At 41.6% G+C, this 24,086-nt stretch overlaps 7 protein-coding genes across 7 annotated transcripts; 4 read left to right on the top strand and 3 right to left on the bottom strand.

Annotated features, from left to right (window-relative positions):
• Positions 1-531: 531 nt before the first annotated feature.
• EAF02_004786 (uncharacterized protein) lies at positions 532-1,995 on the top strand (the record flags this gene model as incomplete). The annotated part of the gene is made up of 3 exons (XM_038900834.1): positions 532-906; positions 960-1,193; positions 1,216-1,995. 3 exons carry the CDS (start codon positions 532-534, stop codon positions 1,993-1,995), a joined length of 1,389 nt encoding a protein of 462 aa, XP_038759346.1.
• A 540-nt stretch (positions 1,996-2,535) lies between these two features.
• On the bottom strand, positions 2,536-5,925 carry EAF02_004785 (uncharacterized protein). The gene is made up of 2 exons (XM_038900833.1): positions 5,448-5,925; positions 2,536-5,397 (listed from the first exon to the last, which is right to left on the bottom strand). Exons 1-2 carry the CDS (start codon positions 5,563-5,565, stop codon positions 2,831-2,833), a joined length of 2,685 nt encoding a protein of 894 aa, XP_038759345.1. The 5' UTR covers positions 5,566-5,925; the 3' UTR covers positions 2,536-2,830.
• Positions 5,926-6,141: 216 nt separating this feature from the next.
• On the bottom strand, positions 6,142-8,704 carry EAF02_004783 (uncharacterized protein). The gene is made up of 2 exons (XM_038900831.1): positions 8,249-8,704; positions 6,142-8,196 (listed from the first exon to the last, which is right to left on the bottom strand). The coding sequence occupies exons 1-2, from the start codon at positions 8,519-8,521 to the stop codon at positions 7,756-7,758; spliced, it is 714 nt and encodes a 237-aa protein (XP_038759343.1). The 5' UTR covers positions 8,522-8,704; the 3' UTR covers positions 6,142-7,755.
• Positions 6,241-7,626, top strand: EAF02_004784 (uncharacterized protein; the record flags this gene model as incomplete). Its single annotated transcript, XM_038900832.1, has 1 exon — positions 6,241-7,626. One exon carries the CDS (start codon positions 6,241-6,243, stop codon positions 7,624-7,626), a length of 1,386 nt encoding a protein of 461 aa, XP_038759344.1.
• Positions 8,685-11,095, top strand: EAF02_004782 (uncharacterized protein). Its single transcript, XM_038900830.1, has 2 exons — positions 8,685-10,099; positions 10,159-11,095. Exons 1-2 carry the CDS (start codon positions 9,234-9,236, stop codon positions 10,703-10,705), a joined length of 1,413 nt encoding a protein of 470 aa, XP_038759342.1. The 5' UTR covers positions 8,685-9,233; the 3' UTR covers positions 10,706-11,095.
• A 244-nt stretch (positions 11,096-11,339) lies between these two features.
• Positions 11,340-13,856, top strand: EAF02_004781 (uncharacterized protein; the record flags this gene model as incomplete). The annotated part of the gene is made up of 4 exons (XM_038900829.1): positions 11,340-11,351; positions 11,410-12,275; positions 12,327-12,389; positions 12,509-13,856. The coding sequence occupies 4 exons, from the start codon at positions 11,340-11,342 to the stop codon at positions 13,854-13,856; spliced, it is 2,289 nt and encodes a 762-aa protein (XP_038759341.1).
• Positions 13,857-16,352: 2,496 nt separating this feature from the next.
• Positions 16,353-17,868, bottom strand: EAF02_004780 (uncharacterized protein). Its single transcript, XM_038900828.1, has 5 exons — positions 17,665-17,868; positions 17,502-17,535; positions 17,196-17,398; positions 17,039-17,146; positions 16,353-16,950 (listed from the first exon to the last, which is right to left on the bottom strand). The coding sequence occupies exons 2-5, from the start codon at positions 17,527-17,529 to the stop codon at positions 16,888-16,890; spliced, it is 402 nt and encodes a 133-aa protein (XP_038759340.1). The 5' UTR covers positions 17,530-17,535; positions 17,665-17,868; the 3' UTR covers positions 16,353-16,887.
• Positions 17,869-24,086: the final 6,218 nt, after the last annotated feature.

Raw genomic sequence — 24,086 nt, 5'->3', positions numbered from 1 at the left:
ACGGCGACCATCGATGGCTTGGCGCCCTTTCAAAACAATTTAAAACACGCGGCAAAGAGCTTAAATCCGACATCGAGATCGGATAAGCTGAAATTATATTACCAATACATCATCTGCGTATGAATTCCACAATCGTGAATCATTGTGGTAATTCACAAAAGCAAAATAGTTCCATTCCAAAATTCGTTCCAAAGTCATCTACTTCTCTCCCAACCCATCCATCGAATCCCTACCAAACATGCAAACATGCAAACGCGATATTTACGTTCATTGGATGATTGGTACTCTGAATTTGATCATTAGACACATTACTTTTTCGAAATCCGGTTCTGAACCTTAGATAGCCCCTTTCTTCCATGCGGCCAGCCGACGGCACGTAATTTTTAGCGGGGCTCATTGGCTGGATGCTAAGTTACACACATAATCTAAAGACCGACTAAATAGCAAACATCACATCGTGAGTGTTTTCCTCGGTTGTCGAATTGATAAATATTAACTACTGTAGAATCTGATTGCAGCACAGTTTTAGCTATGGGTCTCTATACTGGTTTTGACATGGTTCCACGCCTATCTGAAAGGACAGAAGATCAGAAGAGCTGGGAGCGTTTTATTCAAGCCGTCAAAGAACACTACCAAAACGATGATTTGGTTGAAGCAAAACAGAACTGTATCATCGTCAAAGTAGACCGGAATCTTTTTCTTCCATCTGAGGGCCATAAGCTTCTGCGATTCTGTTCGAAAATTTCTGTTCGTCATGCTGAAGGGGTCGAGGACTATCTAGATACGATAACTAGGATTGCAGAGGAACATTTTGGCTCTCGAGTTCATACTTGGGAGGAGGAACTCAAACAGGAAGGGTTTTATAGATGGGTCGTTGTTTATGATTCACGGAAGTATTTTGAGCAGGTACATCAGTCTTGGTCTACTTGCCATCAGTTGTATTTTCTAATGATGTTTAGCTGGGTGAACCAAATGCTTCGGCTGTCATTGATTTCAATGTATTCAAGAACAATTCAAAGACTGGAAAGGACTCAAAAATGTTCAGTATCGAACAGGTGCCAGGAAAAGGGAAAGGTCTGATAGCTCGCTTCAATATCGAAAAAGGAAAACGAATACTTTCGGAGAAATCCTTCTTGGAAATCAGAACTACCTTAGCATCAGGAGCATACCTTGAAAGCAATATTTCCCAAAAAGTTAAAAGGCTTCCAAAAACAGAGCAACGGCAATTTTTTTTCGCTGCAAAACAACATTTGCAAGGGACAACCGTTTTCCGGCATCCTGGTAACCGATGCTATAGGTCGCGGCAATGGCTCTACAATTGTTGATATATATCCTACAATTTGCCTCATCAATCACGACTGTCTTCCCAATACGCATACTTACTGGAACCCCAAAACCGAATGCAGAAATGTCCACGCCGTGCGCGCCATCAAATCTGGAGAAGAAATAACCATTGCATACCGCCCCGGTAAAGGAGAAACGCTCGATGTACGGCGTGAACATCTCAAGAGAGCATATGCATTTGATTGCACATGTCTTCTTTGCAGTCTCTCTCCAGCCGAGACTCAAGCGAGTGATACCCAACGTACCCATCTTAGATTTCTTAGACATGAACTTCATAAAGAGAAGCGAATGCTTGAACACCCTACAGAAAGTCTAGCAGACTGCCACACCTCTGTTCAGATACTCAAAGAGGAAAATAAGGATAGGGCAAACATGTTGATCTCTGACATCTACCGGGATGCTTTCAATATTAGCATTGCGCAAAGTGATCAAGCGCGAGCGAGCTGTTTCATGGAGAGAGCTTATAGTGAAAGAGTTCTGTGTGAAGGAGAGGATGGCCCAGACGTTCAGAATATGAGAAGATTGATAAAGAAACCGTCCCAATATGAAAGTTTTGCGCTAACAAATAAGTGGCAGACTGGAAAGAAGGAAGTACCAAAGGGACTGAATACTGAAGAGTTTGAAAAGTGGTTGTGGAGAGATGGAATGTAGACTTGTTGTATTACTGGCTGCCCTTTGCTATGTGCTCTTGGAGGTTATTTGAGTCTGTTATGTTCAGGACATGTAGGAGGAGAAAATAGCTTTGACTAGTTTACCTATCTTGATACTAAACCATATCAGTGTGATTAAATGACAGATTTCAACCACTTAATGAAAGGGTTTGTGACTTTACTCTCGCATCACAAAAATTAAGTGCACTATATGGCATGAGAGTAACTTGCCGAAACATAACTACAAGCATGAACCGAACCTCCTAGAGCTCGGCTCAAAACTGATACTAAACCCACCTTAGACACTATTCTAGTATCTAGTCTCAAGAGAAAGAACGATAGTGTCTAGATCAATACAAACCCTTCGCCGGAGGTTGAAGGGATGATGAAACACATCGAGCACAGGTATCCGCCAACAACAATACACTCAAGATCATTTCACTAAAACTGACATAGTGGAGTACATCGATGCAAAACTCAGCCGCAAATCAAAATCAGCGCCAGATAGCGAAAAAAAAATTGAAGTGAAACTTTTGAAACGACTTGTCATTGTAATTCTTGGTATTTATATACAGTTGCAAAACTTGTTCATTGATTCATCATTCATTCAGCCCTTCCCAACCCGAGTCCCAAGTCCATGTCCAAGTCCAGTCCATTGCCAAGAAAGATGCTGATGATACTCCTCCATTCCTTCCCTCCCTGGATATAATATGCTAGTACTCGAATAAAGTATGCCCAAAACGCGCCAAAGTAGTATTCCCGAATCAATCACGAAAAAACGACACTTGAATGCCCGACGTTCATATACATACAGCCGTTGAAAATTACAAAAACTCCTAGTCCAATTCAATATCCAGTTCTGGACCTCCCAAACTTTCTCTTCCCGCCTCTCTAATCCCTTTTGCAGTTACGAAGCGAGTCTTCTTCTTAACTCCGCCAATTGTATTGACTCGCTTACGCTTGTTGATCGGGCTCAATCGAACAGAAGGTTTGGTACCAATGAGGCCAAGCTTCCTAGCATCCGGCGGAGACAGTTCTCTTTCGCTGTTTCTAGTATCCTGTGGGTTAAGTTGTACCGGATTACGTCTCTTCATGTAATCAGCACCGAGTCCTCCACCCATCATTCCTAATTTTCTACCGAGCTCCCTTTCTTTCTCTTGAGCTAGAAGTTGTTTCGTCATTCGGTCTTCCTTTGTGCTTCCTCTGTGAAAAGCATCAGGGTCAAAATCGACATCGTCTAATAAGCTCACGGTGCTTCTTTTGCCAATGTAAATTTGACTACGACTTTCTCTGTCATATTTCGTCTTTTCATCCTTCTTGAGTTCTTCTCGGCGTTGCTTATAGCCCGTCATATCTCGAGAGTTGTATTTTTGTTCCGTTCCACCGCCAAAATTACGTTTTGGGCCGAAGCTCATAGTATTGACTTCCATGCGGTTTGCATGGGTCTTGGTAAGAGAAAGATTGACATGGTAGTCGCAGAATTCGGTGTGTCGTGTATTGACCCAGGTATCACAAGTTTTACCGTCTCTTTTGACGCTCTTGCAATATCCGAGGTCTCTATTTGTGCCAACTTCAAGTATTGTATCGTCACTTGAGCTAAGCGTAAGACTGAATTTACCTGTGTCAGTTTTCCCTCGAGCTGGAGGCATAAATCCGGGGTTAAGGAGGGCAATAACAGTTCCGGGTGTGAGTTTCCAGAACTTTTCAAAGGCAGTTCTGAAGAGAAAAAGCTCGAGTTCCCATTTGAGATCGGTTAGGGTAAGGACCATGAATTTGCCGCCATTCTTAGCTTGGTCCTGGTGTGCTCGTGGTGCAGATTTTGCTGCGATGGTTGCGAACACAACAACATCTTCTTCGATCTCAGGACCGGTAAAGTCAGGGGCTTTTACAGTCCTGAGTAAATCGGGTATAAGAAAAGTTTTTTTCCCCTGAAGGGTACGAGTGAGTACTTGATGGGGAATGATTCGCTTGGAGAGATGGGAGGTAGAATATGGTTCGAACTGCGAAGTCTCACCATCGGAAGTATCTGATGACGCTTTGTTAAGATTGCTATTCGAACGCGTTCGATTCAAATTATCGAAAGCACTTCGCGCGTTTATATTTTTGTCTTGTGAGTCGGGTCTTGTATCACGTGAGTCTGGCCTGTTCAAGAACTTTGCTTCAGTGCCGTTCCTCAACGCTGAACGATACGTATCAAATGAACTTTGAGAGCTCTGCGAACCATTGCCGTTTCTGAAAGCTAAACGTTTCGATGCATCAAAGGAGTTTTGAGAGTCCTGTGAGCCTCTTCTCAGGCCAGCGTATATTTCATGACTATTTTTGATTTCGGGACGTCTCGAGCTATCAAAGGAGCTTTGTGGACCTTGGGTCAGTGGCTTCGCGATCGTTTCGTTGCTGTTAATTGGAATTGAACGTAAATTTGAAGTAGTTTTATGCCGTCTTAGTTCCCCGTTCGAATTGTTGAGAGAATTCAAGACCTCCTCTCGACTGAATTCTTTGGTGGGAGCAGGATGGCTAGGTAGTTCGATTGCATTGGACTTGAATGACTCCATCTGCTTCTGATCTATATCAAATGCTGTGCTGCGAGTTTTCTTGATTCGAGCTGCCCTTTCCTGTCGCTCAGTATCATTAATCCTGGCTGCAGCCATTCTTTCGCTAAAAGATTTCGGCCTCTCCACCTGATTAAAACTTTGCGATGCAGGTATGCGATTTCCAGTTTGTGACTGACTTCGTTGTAGGAATGGCCCGGTCCGTTTCGCATTGTTAAAATCCGACTCTAGATTCTTCCTTAAGCCCGGTGCTCTCTTCAGCGAAATGTCTATTCCTTTCAATCCTTTATCAATACCAAGTAAAACCCTTCCAGGAGATTGTGGAAGTTCAGCAGGCTGAACACGGCGCGGTGGTGATGCTGGAACATTGATCTCGGTACGTGATTTTGGACGTTGCGATGGTCTCTCTCTTAACCCTGCCGCTCCTAATCCTGCCAATCTCGAAGACGCTCTGTTTGTCGCTGCAGAGTTTGCTCTCAAAAGACCCGATGTGGGCCTGTGACTCTCAAGTTGCTCGTTCCTCTCGATCTTCTCGCCCTCCGAATCCGAACTCTGCTTGTTCTTCTTTTGCAACTGCTTTAATCGAAGTCGCGCTTGGATTTCCTGTAGTTTCAACTGTAAAGTTTCTTCATCGTCTTCGTCGTCGCCCCCCATCTCTTCCATGTACATATCGGCCTTCATCCGATCTTTGCCTGTAGCTTGTGGTGTCTGCGACACAATGGGTCGTCGGTTCGAAGGGGAAGCAGTAGGAGAAAATCCTGTTGCGTATCGCCGTAATCGATCCCGACCGCCGGGGGTACTTAATAGTGCTTCTCGGGGAGATCTTGGTGGCCATTGAGCCTCTTCAGCACCGCCTTTTAAATACTCAGTCATAAATTTTATACGGGAATGACAGCGCACATACCTTGGGACATAATGAGCACAACAATAATGTGCAGGTAACAGAATATGCAGCTAAGGAAGCGGTTTAAATTAATTCGATATCGTGATATCAATTCTCGCGAAGGATTGTTGTTTGTCATATATACTGCACATTCGGGGTAATTGTTGATTTGTATTGCGTTTTGCTAAACGTCCATCCATAAAAATCCGCAGCGTAGAAAGTTGTAGAAGTCGGATCGCATACACTGTACAATAATCAACGAAATGGAAGTTTGATGTTGCTTGTGCTTGCAGAACGAAGTGAATCTGCAGACGGATCGAAGATAATATAAGATTGTGGGTTATCAAATGGTAAAGGCAGGAATACCATTTGAATTTATGATGTGATTGTCATTCGTCTTTGAGGAAGCTTGTCCATTAGCAGGTAAGATTTTCAGCCCATTCAGATGGGAATTGAAATAGTGTGAGCTTTTAACTTTGGGTTATCGTTCGCTCTATCGCTCTATTTCCAAATCCAGATGTTTGAATTGAAGCAAAAGCGCAAAACCCCGGATTTCAAAATATGGTGCAAGCCAATAGGCGCTCCCAGCCTAGGACTTCAATTTAAAGCAATTGGCTTTATTGGTTGCTATGCATGACTAAGCCAACGCGCTTTTATGCAACGCGACAAGACGCGACTTCTTAAAGTGGTTGAGTCTCATGGATTCTAAGATAGCCAGGTATATATTCACCCAAAACTCAAGTGCACAACACAGTGGTTTAATTGCGACTCGCTGAACAATTCTACCATAATTATACATACAATTGTTTAGGATATGGTGGTTAAAACTAGAGGGAGACCAGCCACCAAAGCTGCAGCAGTAGAAACAGAACCTTCGAAAGTCGCCGATCCAAAAGTCAAACTGCAGCCAGACGATGTCAACCCCCCGAGGGTTTTCATATTACCAAAGGATATCAGTACGGAGGCTCGAATTATCACACTCGAAAACCCTAGATACGCAAAGGATAGTCGATATCTTGTATGTCCCAATAAAGGTTTCAATGAATTTACTCGAATAGCTGCACCAAAAACCACACCTAAAAGCTGGTTACTCGTACCGGAAGATGAGTCGACGGCATCATTAAAGGAAGAACCACCCAAAGATGAAACGATTGATAATGAAGAGTCTTCGTCCAAAGCCAAAGGTTATGTCACGAAAGGGGCAGATCTATTCATTGCGACGCCAATTGACTCTCTATTCATTATTCTTCCAGCTCTTGCACCTGTTCCCACGACCAAAGTTTCGGATCCACCCAAAAAGTTATTCCTGTCTGGCGATGATTATTTCGATAAATTAATATCTACATCACCACATTTAGGGTCTTTCCTGAGAGCTGGCCCATTACGATCGACGCTAGAACAAAGGATGACGGCAGTATGCGACACAGTGGACGCTGGGGACGAAACAATGTTCAGAATAAACGAGGAAAAGCTTTCCAAGGAACTTTTACAGAAGGCCAAGAAAATGGTTGAGTACGGGTTGCCTGCTAGCATGGAGGAGAAACTCGTTAGAAAAGCACTCGACGTACCAGTGCTGAGTATCAACCGTGGTGAGGAATCTACTCAGGAAGGATTGAACGAGGAAGCGAGTGCATCGGCAAAGTCAGGAACTTCGACTCCACGAATCGGTTCACAAACTACACAAATTACAGACTCATCCACAGATACTGTAGCGAGTTCACTTTCTGAAGCTTCAACAGCAGCAACATCAATTTCGGGCGATTTGGCTGATGTCTCTAAAGATCAGAGAATAAGCATGCCATCGATCGATGCACCCCAGGGTGTTGCTGACCTGCTGCGCATCCGTACGGCATTCTTTTTCATTTGCTCGAATTACATAGCCCCTCACCTCAGTGACGTATTGAAGAATTCTTTAAAATCATCAACATCACCTATCGACTTCACCTCCTTGGATAGCCATCTCGGATATCTAACGAAATTGCGGCAAGATGCTTTGGCGGCAAGATCTATGGGAGATTATTCGAGGAAGCGAGCAACGGTAGGTGATGATGAGGAGATAGAAACGCGCGCAGAAAAGAAGCGCAAACAAGACGAGGAGGATAAGAGGAAGAAGGCTGGTGAGAGCAGAGGTGTCAAGAATCTAAAGAAGGTCAACACTAGTGGTATGAAAAAGATGAGCGACTTCTTCAAGAAAAAATGATTGTACTTATTACTGCAAGAAATTTGGCGTTGTGGCAGGTTTGGGGTATGGTTTTGGGTAATGGTCGATCCAGGTTGGCACATCTGAGACACCATCATGTAGAAATTTGTAGCGAATGATTTGAATGATTCATCGTACTCCTCGTGCTCTGCCTCGTGGAATACCTCTTCCAATACCTGATCCACCTCTGCTTGTGCCAGTACCTGTGCTTGAGCCGGTCGAGCTTCCACGTCCATATCCTGACGAGGAAACACTTCCAGGTCTTAAAACTCCTCCTCTAGCTCTGCCTCTTCCTCCTCGGGTCCCACGAGATGTTGTGCCAGCTTGTCTTTGCCTTTCTTCATCCTCCGCTCTTTGCCTTGCAGCTTCTCTTCTTCGCTCTTCCTCCGCAGCCCGACGTTCAGCAGCTTGAGCTTTCAATACCTGCTCGTTCTCCATATCTGCAATATCCTGACTTGCGCCCCGCCAATTTGGATTCAAGATTAATCTTTGATTATGTTCCGTCTGTGATAGTATGCGAATCCATGTGTTAAGTAGCGTTGAAGCGGATGTAACCGTTTGTGAGACTGTCTGAAATAATTCTTAGCTATAATCCAATGCCTATCATACAAATTCTCCTTACATCCATATTTCCCTTCGCAAGATCCAGACTGCCCAGCACTCCTTCTATGAGTTCATTGATATTGCGAACTCCTTCTAGTTCCTTTTGCAGGGCCGCTTCTCTTGCTGTCTCAGCATCGTATTTTGATCCCCCACTTCTTTGCGCCGGCGCATTGCCTTCCGAACTCTTGTTTAGAGCCTTGAGATCAGCCTTTGAGGGTTTGGAAGGGGATGCAAAAAGGTCATCATTGTCTGAATCTGAAAGGTCTAGCTTGCCAATATCTGGGGTAGCCATAATGGACCAAGAGGTAAGGACAAGGACAAGGACAAGGACAGGGTCAGTATCGGTATCAGTGGGTCAGGAAGGAAGAATGTGACTTTGACTGTTTCTAGAATTCTTCAAAAGACCCCCAAAGAGTATATTTTGACGCGTAAAGTCACGTAAATTCACAAATCCACGTCCATTTGGTCCAAATGTTCGCTGTCATTCATCAATCTAACAGAAATCGTCCGAGCGTTGGGGACACTAATGAAAGCCTAAGGAAATCAACATGGCTGGGAATCTTTCTTTCAACCTCCTGGTTTTATGGTCAAGACAGTAAACAAGACCAATATTGCCATCCCTTCGACCTTATTCTTGTCTAATTCCTTCATTTATGCAATATCCTCATTTATACAAGAGCATTTTGATTCCTTTGCTTAGCATTTCAGCGTCATCGTCGTGATATCACAAAATCCAGACATTTTCTGTGCCACATCAACAAGCAAGCAACCAATACAACTACTACCGTACCAACAGCTGCTTTATTTACATCGGCGCTTTTAAACAATCTATACATATACCATCAGTTGCAGATTCCTTTCACCTTTCACTAAGAATCACTTCTTGATACCTTTCAATTCTATCCTATCTCCCCAGAACCGAGTTTGGAGCAGATTTTGAGCATTGGATTGAACGACGTTTACCTTACCGACCAACCTTGAAGGTTCTTTTTTTGTTTGCGAAGATGGCTTCCGCTACGATGAGACCAAGTACACCACCACCTTCCAGTTCCCTCAAAACTCCATCAACACCACGATTCGGTTACGATGATAATTACGAACCGTATTCACCCAGAAAATCAAGTCGAGTAGCCTCAAGGGCAATTCGTAACGCGGTTACTCCACCACCTCCATCTATTAAACATAATATTCGCAACAGTCTTTCTACTCCGCAATCAACACCTCGAGTCGCTAGAAAAGTTGTATTCTCTGGTACACCTCAACATATTCACTCGTCGCCGCCTAAATCTCCTCAAATTGCGACTAAACGACGCGCACCTAAATCGTCTACCACAATTGCCGGCCGACAAGTTTCTGGCGCATTAAATCTCGGCAGCACAACATCCGCAGCTACAGCTCTAGGTCTCACTCCTAAAGATAAGAAAAAGGAGCAAAAAATGGACAACCATCAACGATCTGGTGCGATGGTTCGCGGCGATGGTATGCTGCCAACACCTTCTAAAACCCCACGCCATCCTAAACAAACGGAGGAATTGAAGCAAGGAATTAATGCGGTTTCGCGTACTCTTTTTACCTCGATCCATGCCGACAATTCTGTGGATGCGATGCCAAAACCCAAGAAGAATCGCAAGAGATACGATAATTTTGACTTTGGAAGCTCATCTGCAGATGAACCAATTGCTATATTCACCGACTCTGAGGACCGCATTCCAGAGGTTGACAGCCATGTCGATAATCCTTTTCTTGGTAGTAGCCCTCCACAAAATACTAGAGGCAGAAGCCGCAAACCAAAGTTGATTCACGTTCCAGGAGAGGAGGATCAAACTATGGAGCAGCTCATGGGTCGTGAGGATGGACATGTTTCTAATTTGTAAGTCGCATTATCTCCGCCTGACCCAAGCTTCTTTTTTTTACTAACCACTAGTACAGCCGTGGTAAACTTATTTTCAAGAAGAATTCAAACGCCTCCGCAAGTCACAGTCCAACCCGAGGTGCAGGTCGTGCTGAAGTTATGATTCTCGACCAAAGCTTTGCAGGCGAATTTAATGGACCTGTTACTCGTTCATGCAGACGTCAATTGTTCACCAACAATCGCAGAGCTCCCGTCATTCCACAAGTTCAAGTCACCACCGAAGACGAAGAGGAAGCTTTGACTGATATCGAGGAGAAATTCGACACCGATGCGACAGAGAGTGATGCTGGACTACGCACTCCATCCCACATCCAAGGTCTTATGACTCCGGATGCACCAAGATTTGGACCATCATCTTCACCAACTATCAAAAGAGCTACACGTGCTACAAAGAGATATGATGTTGTCGATTCGCCAGTAACTCCTCCACGCCGTGGCCGCTCCCACGTTACTAGCCCATCCAAGTCCTCTGGAAGTGACAACAACTTCGAACGCGCAACCAGAAAGCGAGATGGAGAATCTGTTTCAAGACCTACCGAGGAAGTGAAGAGAGCACGCAACTAAGATTCTCTTAGAATTCTGGTTATGACTTTTTTATTTGTTTAAGGGATATTGGAACGAAGATTGAATGCATATTGGTGAATGCATGGGACGGGACTGGGTGGGAGTTTTTCACAGAGATTCTCGAGATATCCTCTCATGAACTTTCTTTGACTGTAGGAACCTGCAGTGTTTATTTCTTTTAATCACCTACTTGATGCTTTTTACTTCTTAACGGTCATTCCTGCATGTTTTGATGAGTTCTTCGAGGCCATCGCACATAGCAGAATTTGGACCCCTTCCCGCGCACCTTTTTTGTAAAATACCAGGCAATGGCGTTTTCAGTTTTTAGGCATAGCGAGAATTGGTCTACTACTGTACCTAACGAGATAAAATGATGATCAAGCACATTCATAAACCTTTCTTCCGATGATTTGATTCGATTGTGATTGTCATGTATGTCATGTAAATGATGCCATAGGTGTCTAAGTACCTAATACCGGTAGTGTCAAACTTAATAGCTCAAAGAGCCCTTGTATTGAAGCGTTTTAAATCCCTGACTAAAAAGATCCGATATCGATAAATATCCCCCGCACATCCCACCAGAATATCAACAGCTCTTTTGAATACAACAGCTTTTCAGACAACCACATTCAAGATGCATATTCTCGTAAGTGAAAGTTTATATTGTATCAAATATTGATATACTAATCAACAATTCATAATAGGTGGTAAATGATGATGGACCTCCCTCCAACAAATCCTCTCCCTATGTCCACTCCCTCGTCCAAAATCTCCAAGCCGCCGGCCACATAGTTTCAGTCGTCCTTCCCCATACCCAACGTTCATGGATAGGCAAAGCGCACATGGTCGGACAAACCGTCAAACCCACGTATTTCAGACCTGGCACCCTTCACGAAGATGACGGTACAACGCATGCTCGTCCCTCGAGCGATAATATAGAAGAATGGGTATTAGTAGATGGCACACCTGCATCATGCGTACAAATTGGTCTTTATCATTATTTCAAAGATAGAGGACCAGTAGACTTGGTTGTTAGTGGACCAAACTATGGAAGAAATAGTACGGCGGTTTTCAGTTTGAGTAGTGGGACTATTGGAGGGGCGATGGAGGCGGCGGTTTGCAAGAGAAAGGCCATTGCGTTGAGCTTTGCGTTTTTCACGAGAAATCATGATCCAGAAATTATTGGAGGCGCCAGTAGAGTCGGAGTGAAGATTATCGAGTATTTGTATAACAATTGGGGTGAAGGAGTGGATTTGTATACGGTTAATGTTCCGTTGGTGGAGGGAGTGGAGAAGAACAAGATTTTGTGGACAAATATGTTACAGAACTACTGGGGGGAAGGAAGTTGCTTTGAGGAGGTAGACGGAAACGATGAGGATGCTGATGAGGAAGAAGAGAAGATTAGAGAAAAGGAAGGGCAGCAGGGGGAGGGAGATGGAGAGGGGAAGAAGGCTGTCGGACACACACATAAACATTTCAAATGGGCACCAAGGTTTACAGATGTCTATAAGAGTGTAGAAGAAGCTGAACCTGGTAATGATGGCTGGGCTGTCAAGGAAGGTTACACAAGGTATGTTCTATTTTAGATGGATGACTTCTCGTAAGACTAACACTACTATAGTGTCACTCCATTAAAGGCAAATTTCATGCATGCTACTGCAGCGACACAAGGAGAGTTGAAGTTGTGAGTTATTAATGGCATATCAATAGAGCATTAGATATTGTTAGACCAATACAAGTTCCTTCCCACCCATTTTAAACGTCTCAACGTAATCGAGCACCTCTGACCAATCCTTTCGCCAGACCATCCTCAGATCCAATACCATCACTATCGGATCTCTCCCTTCAAGAGCCCAAGTCAAAACAACCTCATTTTTACGCCTATATCGACTACGAAGATTCTTATGTTCAACCACTAATCCTTTCGGCTCTGAAACAGCTCCCTCAATCTTCATTTACACTTCTCTCTTCTCCCTCCGACCTCCCAACTCCAGAATCACCATACCTCCATATTTCATCATACGAAACCATCCCTTTTGATGAAATAACATCGAAACCTACAACCTCCCTTACAAATGCCTACGTTATCCGCAAAGCCCTCATTCGTAAACACTATTTGAGTGAAACATCCCATATATGGTGTGTTAAGAACCCTGACTCTATTCTCAAAACAAACATCAAGCGCGCAGAGCATTTCGAGGTCGACTACGCCGAGTTCTTAGATGATGCGGTGGTAGAATGTTGGGACTTGAAGGAAAGTTTTGCACGAAACGAAAAAGTTGACGAAGAAGGAGGTAACGCCTCAGATAGAGAATGGTGGATATTGAAACCGGGAATGAGTGATAGAGGACAGGGTATTAGGTTATTTTCCTCTTACGAAGAACTCCTTGCCATCTTCGAAGGATGGGAAGAGGACGCACCTGATTCCGACGAAGAAGACGAAGAAGTTGAGAATCATGACGATGATGAGAAAGATTATATCCAAACATCACATCTTCGTCATTTCCTCGCACAACCATATATCCACCCACCACTTCTCCTCGCCCCCGATGCTGATACGACAGCGCCGAAAAACACTAAGTTCCATATCAGAACATATGTTCTCACTTCTGGAGCCCTGGATATTTACGTCTATAAATCCATGCTAGCCCTCTTCGCTAGCTCGGCATATGTTCCTCCCTGGTCTTCATCCTCTTCCTCCTCAGGCGAAATAGATCTTAACCCGCATCTCACAAATACCTGTATACAAACCTCGGACTCGAAGAAAAATGCCGTGCATCTTCTTTCTTCTCTTCCCTTCCCCGCCTCTCTGCATGAGAAAATCCAAACCCAAATATCTAAATTGACAGCAGAGATTTTCGTAGCAGCCGCCAAGGAAATGAGTATTCATTTCCAACCATTGCCAAATGCGTTTGAAGCATTTGGACTTGATTTCTTGGTGGATGCGGATGGAGAGGTCTGGTTATTGGAGGTCAATGCGTTCCCGGATTTCGGACAGAGTGGAGAGGAGTGTAAGGCGGTTGTGGAGGGATTTTGGAAGGAGGTTGTTGGGAAGAGTGTTGGTGGATTTTTTGGCGTGGGGTCCGAGGGTGGTAAGGAGGGAGAAGAGCAGTTGGTGAGAGTTGGGGGTGTGGATTTGGGGAGAAAGTAGGTGGGTGGATCTGATGAATTAGGTGCGGAAAAGTATTGGGATGGTTATCGATTGTATTGCTTATTGGTTAGCTGGTGGTTTGATGGTTTAAATCTGTATACCTATGCTAAGCTACATCATTCTGTTTGAAGCATGTGGAAGAGAACCCTTTCAGACTCGATGCATGTATATGTACCTTTTGTGAACTAACACTCTGAACTCTATCAAAATATAATCCCACAGTATCATCTCCAAACCTATATTTTGATCCCGTTATATCATATCGTACCTGCCTGCCTGCCTGCCTACCTACCTACCTAACTAAATCCCACATTAATCATATCACATCATATCACATCATACAAGTTACAACGGCTATCCACACATTCCCTCTCTCATCCCCGTCAATCCAAACACCTCCCATCTATATCTACACACACAGAAACCACTCTCTGACAAAAATACCAAGATCTAGTATCGAGATTTAGATTTACATTTGTATCTCAATTCTAAGATGAGATGAGAAGAAAACAAGCGATACCAAGTCATCTAATCTACAGAAATTGAGCTCCTGTTGTTCATGCATAAGGTAGGTAGCTTTGGTTTGAGTCTTTCTTAGCGGTACTTTCATGCTCTTCTCAAATGAATTTGAGAGTCGAGAATGGTTTGTGTGGAATTGGAATTGTGTCTGGAATTGTGGATTAGAATGGTATTCTTAGGGTGTGATATTATATGAAAGCAAGATAGAAGGGAATGATGAGACTTTAATTCAGTGTATAGGAGTAAGTGAGAACGGGAGAGGATTAGAAAGAGGGGTGATAATATTATGAATTCTTGGTTAATTCTCAAGACAGATGGCACTTTTTTGCGGGGGATGGGGGGAGTGTGGAGTTTTAGATTTGAGAGGGTGTGCTGGATGGGAATAGATGTGATGGGTACTCAGATTTCAATATAGATCTGAGAATGTATATGATATTTGATATTTGATATACGTGTATATATATTTGCTGACAAGATAAGATAAAATGAAATAGATATTCCAATCCAGCGTAGTTTGGTTGGGTTGAAGGAAATGCAATTTATCACCCACCCAGCCACCTAAGTACCTACCTACTTAAAGGCACCCGTGTAGTTACTTATCATACGATAAAAACATGTAGAAACCTATATCTAGGTACCTACCTAGGCCAACGTTAACATTACATGAGCCATCTCCTTCTACACAAATTCAAATCTTCATGCGCGTCTATGCATCTAAATTGCAGACGCATAGATATATCCTCGTTCCAAGATTCCTTGATTACCTTCCCCATATCGAAATATATCATATCCCAGTATCAAAAAATCTCTCACGATGAGAAGATAGGTACGCAGAATGCATGAGATACAAATCTCAAATTCAAATTCCAGTTATCTGACTTATGAAGTAAAGTTACGACACTTGACCTTAGATATCTGGCTAATCTAGCTAATCACTCGAGGATAGATGAGAAACTCGGGATGACGAGGAAGAAACTCAATCTCTATTCCCCGTTCCCAGATTACCCCTCACAGCCCACCAAGCTCCATCCTAATCCTCGCATCTCGAATCGAACCATCTATTCCGCGCCTCAACCCGTGACCATCCACAACACCATAAATATCTATACACCACACTTACACTCTACACTCCGCACTCCACACACCGTCTCTCGCTTGATCCATCAACCGATCTGCTAACTTCCTCACGCTTCACTTCCCTTCCCACCCATCTCATCCACATACTACCTATCATAAATACCATATCCATCCCATACATGCATTACCCAACTATACCTCCTCCTACTTCTCCACCCCCTTAAAGCCGCCACAAAATCTTCCACATTTAGGTATATATCTCGAATCTGCGAATTCAAATAGTGAATCAGAACAATGAGGCTATGTATAAAAAATAATGAGGTACAGGGCTATACCCCCAACGATGTTCCAGAAAGACAAACAAGCCAATGATATGACATTACAGGGAGCGAGGGAGAGAAAGTCAAAGAAGAATACCTAATGATTGAGTAATATGAGGCCATAAAGTCGGAGCAATTAAGAGGGAAATTGTAGAGGGAGAATCTGTGTGAGCACAAAAAAGCAGACGAACCTCTCAAATGTACAGGAAACGGTGATTGTCTGATATCCAAGGTCAGTAGACTCGGTATTTCAGACTTATTATAACGTATCAAGGGGGTTGAAGAGCAAAGCTGGAAAGAAGAGGGGTCTAGAGTGAGAATGGGTTAAGGGAAAGAAGAGGAAAGTAAAGGACATTTTGTGGTTATTCTGTATCTCTTAGCAATGGGTACCTAGTGCTGGTTACGTTAGTGATGACGAGAAGTCTTCAGCTAGTAAGTGGGAATGAGAACATGCTAGATAGGGACATGTAGAATTCGGAAGACAAAAATATGAAAAGTGATTTGGTGGACAAAAAATAGAAAAGGCACAGAAAAGGCATAGAAAAGGCAGTAACAAGGTATGCAGTGCTAGGCGCTATTAGCTAAATGTATACTCCTATTAATGAAGTAGTTGACGCAGGTCTTCAACTTGAAGTACGGTATCACAATAATTAAAAGCAAAAACAACTGCCAGCATTCAAATCGTTCGGTATAAATCATTTACAATTCCTTTAGATCCATCATTTGTTCATTTAACAAGCTATGCCGTCTTTCCAAAATCTCCCTCATCGCAATTCTTCTTCCAAAAGCAAAGTTGAAGAAAAAGCATTCCCCTATTCCCAAATACGCATCCATAGATACTATCTAGATACAGTCCCCCAAAAGATCCACAAGTCATAACATTGAACATATCATTACCACCTTCGACCTAAAAACTAGAAAACGCCTGAGAAACGCCAGGGCACATTCATATACACTCCAAAGTAACGCTCGCTCAGAACATAAATGTTGGGTATCAACAAGAAGGAGTGATTGTATGTTCAATCCAAAGGGTTGTTATATTTTAAAGGCTCTTGAAAGAGACACCTCCATATGTGATCCTGGAGAGCGATTGATGTTGATAGAGGTGTTTTTGCTTAGGCCTTGACGGCGGGTTTCTTAGAAACCTTTTTGGTGACAGGCTTCTTTGGTGCGGGAGCCTAGGGAAGAATGATATGTTAACTATGTGAGAAAAGAAAAGGAGTTGGGGTGAATATCAAAGCATGTAAAAGTAAAAGTATGACATACCTTCGTCTTGGGTGCTGGCTTCTCAGCAGTAGCCTCCTCGACTTTTTCCTCAACGGTCTCTGCAGCCTTCTCGGCAGCCTCTACGATTTCCTCTGCAGCAGCTTCAAGCTATAGAAGAATCAATATCTAGTCTTAGATGTAGCAATATCTAACTTACCTGGGCCATAACTGTGGGCTTCTTCTTTGGGGCAGCGGATTTCTTAGAGACAGTGGGTTTCTTAATACCACCGGCTGGCTTGGAGCCGTTGGTTGGAGCAACCTTCTTTCCAGTGTTTGCCTTTGTTGCGGCCTTCTTCGATGTGGTCTTCTTTGGCTTAGGAGCTTCGACAGGTGCTTGGACAGCCTTAACTGGGATACTGCCTAATATATCGAGTTAGTGAAGCTCCATTTACGCGATTTTGCGAACGTATATTTCAATAGCTGAAGAATGGGATCTGGGAAATGAATATAGAAAGTAACTCACCACTAGTGGTTCTAGTTACACGAGCCATTGCTTCCTATGAAGATTAGTTAGTAAGAAAGTATGGTGTGGAAGAATCACATAGACTGGCGCAAGACGAATTGTAGGCGCGTCAACAATGCAATATGCGATGCAAAATGGACATAGATATCGGATAGTTACTTACTTTGTTTGAATGGAAAGGATTTGATGATTTATGGAGAGGTTTTCGTCGCGTTAATCTATAGAACTGATGGATCAAATTTGAAAGATTTATGGATTGTTGTTGTTTTGTGGGAGAGGAAAGGAAGGAAGATGTGCTGGGAGAGGTGTGGTGTTATGGTCTGGGACCGACCACGAAGCCCGCTAAGCGGAAGGAGACCTTCTCAATTCTATCAAGGCCCAAAATGATACTTATATTTATATTTATATATATTTGTAATTTATCTTGGGTAAATTTATGTATTTGGAATGATGATTCAAATGATTATTGTTTAATTTGTATAATATCATTATTTGTATAGTCTTCTCTCCTTCTCCTTCTCCTTCTCCTTCTCCTTCTCATTCTCATTCTCTTCATTTTGATTTTCCCTCAACATGACATGTCCCTCATTTCTAGCCATCACGTGTAACATGATAGGACTTCCCTGAAAAGCCCTGGATCTACCCGCTAGAAGCGAAAAAGATGCAAGATATCAGTTATCTTAGCACCAGGTGGGGCAATAGAGCTTGGAAGAGGAGAAGGGGAAGGGAAGGGAAGGGGAAGAGGAGAACAGGAACAGGAACAGGGCACCAAACGGATCGGAAGATAAACAATTCTCGAAGCTTTAGTAAAGCTCAAGGGAAGAAGATAAAACAGGGGAATCCTGTCTATCAAAAAAAGATGATGCATTTTGCACGGTACAACATAAACAACATAAACATCTTTCATGAACTAGGAAATCCTTCACATTCATCAGTTCAAAATACGAGTAGAAGGGTTACATTGCGACCTCTTACAGGAAAGAACAACAAACTCAGGGGCTGTGGAATGTTTCATCATGGTGATGATTTGCAACCTGATAACCCATCACAGAATTAATTCAAGAAATAAATGTTCGAATGAGTATTGGAGATATAGAATAAAACAAAAGATGAAATTAAGCTGGGGATTCAAATCAAGAGAATATCAAGTGGTATTAATCATTAGAGATGTGTCCCTACCTATTTTAAGTTGAGATGTAACTTATCCGCTTATGAAGCCATCTTTTACAGGTCATTCAAAAAAGGAATTGTTTTTGAGCTCACCAGTTTGTTTTGATTTCTACTACGGCTTTCCATGCAAAGTGGCAATCATCCTGCTTCCAGCATTTTCATTATCTGTCTCGAAGTTTATTTTCCAATCTACGAACAGGATATTGTGAAATGGGTGCCAGCTCCAGTCCTTCATTGGGTTTGGTATCTTTAATCCTTGGATTTCCCATCATTTTCCCGAAGCCTCTAGAGAACCCTACATTGTCGTCGAAAGAACTGATGTAAATTTGAATCAAGGTGCTAGCTAGTGATGTATGATCCACGGCTCTCAACTATACATAACCTAAGGTTAATAGCGACAGCAACAATACCTAGTGCAGTCAATTCATTATCAAATTTGATGAGCAAGTGCCTCGTCCTCATCTACAATGCTGTAGCTCCGATACGTTGGAATGCAGTAATGGATAAGTGGAAAGCTGGAAGAATTCTCAGTTCTCGTTACCTTGGGTAATTGGACTTCAATATTGATTAAGTATTTACTGAGATATGATAATCTAACAAGTATAATTCCAGAAGTTGGGTTTACTACGATTTTGTTCGTCGTTGGGTGTGGATAGTGAACCTGATGGAATTCACATCTTGCAGCTCATGAACTACGTACCTACTTACGTATTGTATTTAGCTGAGCAACTAAAGTGATACTTCATTCAAGTCATAACAGCGGATGTTTTTTTCTTTTTTAGTAGGCCAGATATTTGCTGTATGCTGGTCTAAGGTCAATATGGAAATGGAAATAGAAACAGAGGTGTTCAAAGGTGTACTGAATAAGGAAGAAGGAAACCAGTGAAATGGAATGAAGAAACATGATCATTTGAACCTCTGTTTCAGTGCCATCCTAAAACCATGGAAGATTATAATAAATAAAGGTCAAGGAGAGGAGATGATATAAATAAATATGAGGTGTACTTTAGTCGTTTGTCAAGAGTCAAATTGTAGTTTCAGAATCTTATAATTACTCACATCGACGAATGTATACACAATTATGGCTACAATTTTCCCCTTTCATCTCTCAACTCTCGACTTTACTCTCTGTTCTTATAAAGCACACAAAGCTTGTAATTTGATCTGTGCAACTCATCATATCTATACTATCAACGCCACCATCCAACAACGCCGTAAATATCCATACAAGATGGCATGTTTCCAAAGAAGAACAAACTCTTAACCACTATCAAACAATTATTTTGGTGGGTTACCCCTCTGCTCTTACTTTTCCCCCTTATATCTCTCAAACATCTTAATTTGTCATTAGTAACAAGTTTATGGACATTAAAAGAATCCAACTCTAAACACCTTTATATGTACAACAGTAATTCTAGTATATCAAGCCTAAAGATGCTAATACTAATAGAGTAAGCAAACTCAATTCTCCTATATACTTCTTATTTCATTATTATATAATATATAATCTCTATACTCTCTAATATAAATAAATATTAATAACTGATAATCCCTAGCTCTCATTCATCACGACCTTTTCCATCTCTTCTTTTATATCCTCTCTCTTCCCCCTTTTATCTAGCATTCCCTCACACATCTATCTCAAATCTACTTCACTTCTTTCCAAATTTCCTTCCGAATCATAGGAATACTTCAATTTCTCTTCACACAACTCTATTTCATACATCTCATTCAGTTAAAGGGAACGAGCTAGCAGATAAGCTAGCAAAAGAGGCTACTACAATACAATCCACCTCGAATGAAACCAGTTTCGGATTGCTAGGAATGATAATCAAAGAATCCTCTCTCGATCAATGGAGTTCAACTCTCAATCAATATAAATTCAGATCCAATCAATCGGCATTAACCTATTCAAAGCTATTTCCATGGAAAATCGGATCGAAAATTAAGCTATCAATTGAAACCAGTCGAAATACTGTTAGTGCATTCTTCTAATTGAAATTGGATCACGGATATATCAAATCATATCTATATCGATTCAATCATTCCAATAATAGATATATATACAGTAATATTGAGACACCACAATACCTTCTGATTAGTTGTCCTATATACAAAACAAAAAGAAAAGAGATATTCCAGAATATATTATTATTGAAAATCACTATATAATTCCTATTACATATCAAAATAGGTATCGAATTAGCTATCAAATTTATCAATATTATCAAAATCGCTATAAGGGTATAGTATCTAGTAAGGACTTTTGAATAAGAAGTAATAGAGAAAGGAGTAGTAATGGAAAAGGAAAGAAAAGAAGATAATAAAGAAAAAATAATTAAGGAAATAAGAGAAAGGTTTAATCTCCTTATAATTTCTTGATTATCAGAATTTTCTTATTATATGTAATGTGTATAATGAGCGGGCATTGTTTTTTAGTATTTGTTTTCATTTTCCTAATAAGATTATAATCAATATTGTAAATCAAAAAGTTACCTGTTAGACCTATTGGGTCTAGCCGTCCTATATAGTCTTAGACTGAAGGTGGACGTAAATTCAATCAATCAATCAATCAATCAATCAATCATACATCTCATCAATCTATCCGCCCCGTAGATATCTAGTTCTAATTCGTCTCCTAAGCTCTCTTAACACAATCAGTACACTATTCTTGAAGTCAACCTCCCATTATCATCTACTACCATCATAGTCCCTAGGTATGCTAAAACTCAAATTTTTGTTCGTCGTGTGATGTATTAGTTACTATGATACAAAATTATAAAACAGTACAGTGCAATACAGTACAGTACAATACATCTCTCTTTCCCATCTCCGCATCTCCTTGATTCATCTCCTTCTCATTCCCTTATGATATATACATAGAATCCTAACATATCATGTATCACCTCCATATTTTCCTTCATCGCCTCCGAATCGAACTCAAACGGTATGAAATTGGGAGTTGTTATATGTATCTAGATTGTAAAGTAATTAAACGAAGCTAGTAATATAACCGTGTCGATTTGATGGTTAGGAATAAATATCTCGTTGAAGAGAACACTCAAATATATTAGATCTATAGTGCCCAGAGGATCTTATGCAGGAGAAAGAGAAAGAATACCTCAAGTTATAGAGTAGACAGCTTGTAAAATGTACACATCTCGATCTCGATGAGAACTGAGGATATGAGAGAATGATCGAACTAGCTAGGTATATATGCTATGAGTTTCGAGATTTCGAATGTAAACTTTGAAGTAGGAGAATTGATAGTAAAAGTGGAGGAAATTTATACCCAGGAGATACATGTATCTAGGTATGAATGCGAGGAGATGGAGTATGATAGTATATTATAGTATAATGAAGTATATCAGGAACTTGGGGTATGTAGTCAGGACCCAGGAAGCATACAGAGAAAGAATGAGATGAGATGATGCGAGATTGTTGCGATGAGGAATTATACATGAAAGCAAAACGACAGAACAAAAAACGGTGGATGGATAGGATAGAGCGAAGAAACAGTATCATATATTTTTCGGTGCATATACTTGGAATGACTTGGTGATGTGTAGGTATGTGAAGTTGACTGCGATATGGATGTTGCTTTGGTGTTTCTTTATGTGGATGAGGTATAGATTAATTGGGCTTGGATGATGATGATGATGATGATGATGATGATGATGATGAAGTATGAACTAGCCATCTACAGGAACTTCTCCCTCTCTCCATCTCTCCCTCTCTTTTACCCGCTCACTATCGGTCTTCATTCAGCAGGAGACAAAAATCTTCCTCTTCCTCTTCCTCTTCCTCTTCCTCTTCCTCTTCCTCTTACCTTTTCAAGTTGAGATTCATTAATGTCATGGACGAATTCTGTATCTCCATTCCTCATCAAATCAAATACCAAAATAAAGTACCAAATTCGCTCCTGTTCTCATCATTTCTACGAAATCCACAACATCTAGTACAAAATTGCAAATACAAACACATGTCCCATTCATCCATTCATCCACCCTACCAACTAATCTCGCCGCATCCTATCTCACCTATCTCCATCCCCGATCCTCACACATTAGAAACAGAAACAGAGAATTTTCCAAACATACCTAGAACCACCCAACCAGTTAACCAACAAACTATCATCTACCCATTCCCTCCCAAATTCACGATACGATATTGAGATTTCCCCAACGCGATATTCTCTCCAACACCTTAATATACTCCACACCCCATCAAACCAACCACTCCGCGCCCCAAAAGAGTAATTCCTTCACTTCGATTCTTCCCTCTCCCAATACCTCAATACAACTCCCTCTCCCCAGAAACGCAAATCTAGATACTTTAAGACAAAGCTTGCAGAACTATCCGCTTCCCAAATAGCTATTCAGCCAACCAGCTACTCATTAACTCCCAATAACTCAACACCTCAACAATCTAACCATCCCGAACCTCAAAAATCAGACACCTCGAATATAATAAAACGCCAAATGAAACTTTTCCTCAATATACACAATACAACAAAATGTAAAACACAAACCACAAAACACAAACAAACATTTCTTGAACCCATCCACTCCCATCCATCCATACAATCTGCCACAATCTCACTGATAGAATTCCCATTTCAAACCCGTGGATCGTAAAGATGTAAAACGAAAACTAAAGACTAAAATCCAATCACTTGCCCCGACTCGAGATCTATCGAGTTTCATCCCATCCTATTCTTTCTCAAGAATCTCATATAACTCAAGTATAAACATAGATACATCATGTATATATATCCACGAATAATAACACACTCTCTCCCTTCTCGCGCGTAGCGTAGCGTGTGCAGCACAATCGAATCTCCCATTTTCCACTTTCAAGTTTCAAGTTTCAAAAGTGAAAACTACAGGAAGGAAAAGGAAAAGTGGGAGAGGGAGTATGGAGCAATTCCACTTGTTGTTATTGTTGTTGTTTTTGTTGAGCATATTAAACATAAATGATAGAAGAATACATAGATCCATGTACGAGTATACACATCTAATTTTCCCCCAGACAACACTGCACATCACAATCACACACATCCATCTACCTCCTCGCCTCCTTGGGGCTGTGAAGACTACTCGTCTGTAAACATACATACATATGTACGTACATGCGCGATTTAAAGTTGTAATGATGATCAGAATATCGCGCATAGAAAGCGAGCTGCGGTTTGGTATACGATGGGATATGAGTCGTATTACTGGGATAGGATATGTATATATGTCTGATACGTATGATACATCACAGTGGATAGGATGAGCCACTCCGTACATGACGATGTTAATTATATGAGTGGGGAGAAGTGATGTGCTGTATGCATCAACTGCTCGTGTTGTGATGAGATATGAATACATACATACATGGTAATAGAGACATTCGGAATCAATAGTTCCA

The sequence above is a fragment of the Botrytis sinoallii genome (genome assembly GCF_014898435.1).
Source record: "Botrytis sinoallii strain Bc 23 chromosome Unknown BSIN_007, whole genome shotgun sequence".
In the NCBI taxonomy this organism is placed as follows: Eukaryota; Fungi; Ascomycota; class Leotiomycetes; order Helotiales; family Sclerotiniaceae; genus Botrytis; species Botrytis sinoallii.
The sequence above is the reverse complement of the archived record's forward strand: the minus strand, read 5'-3'. Positions and strand labels throughout refer to the sequence as shown.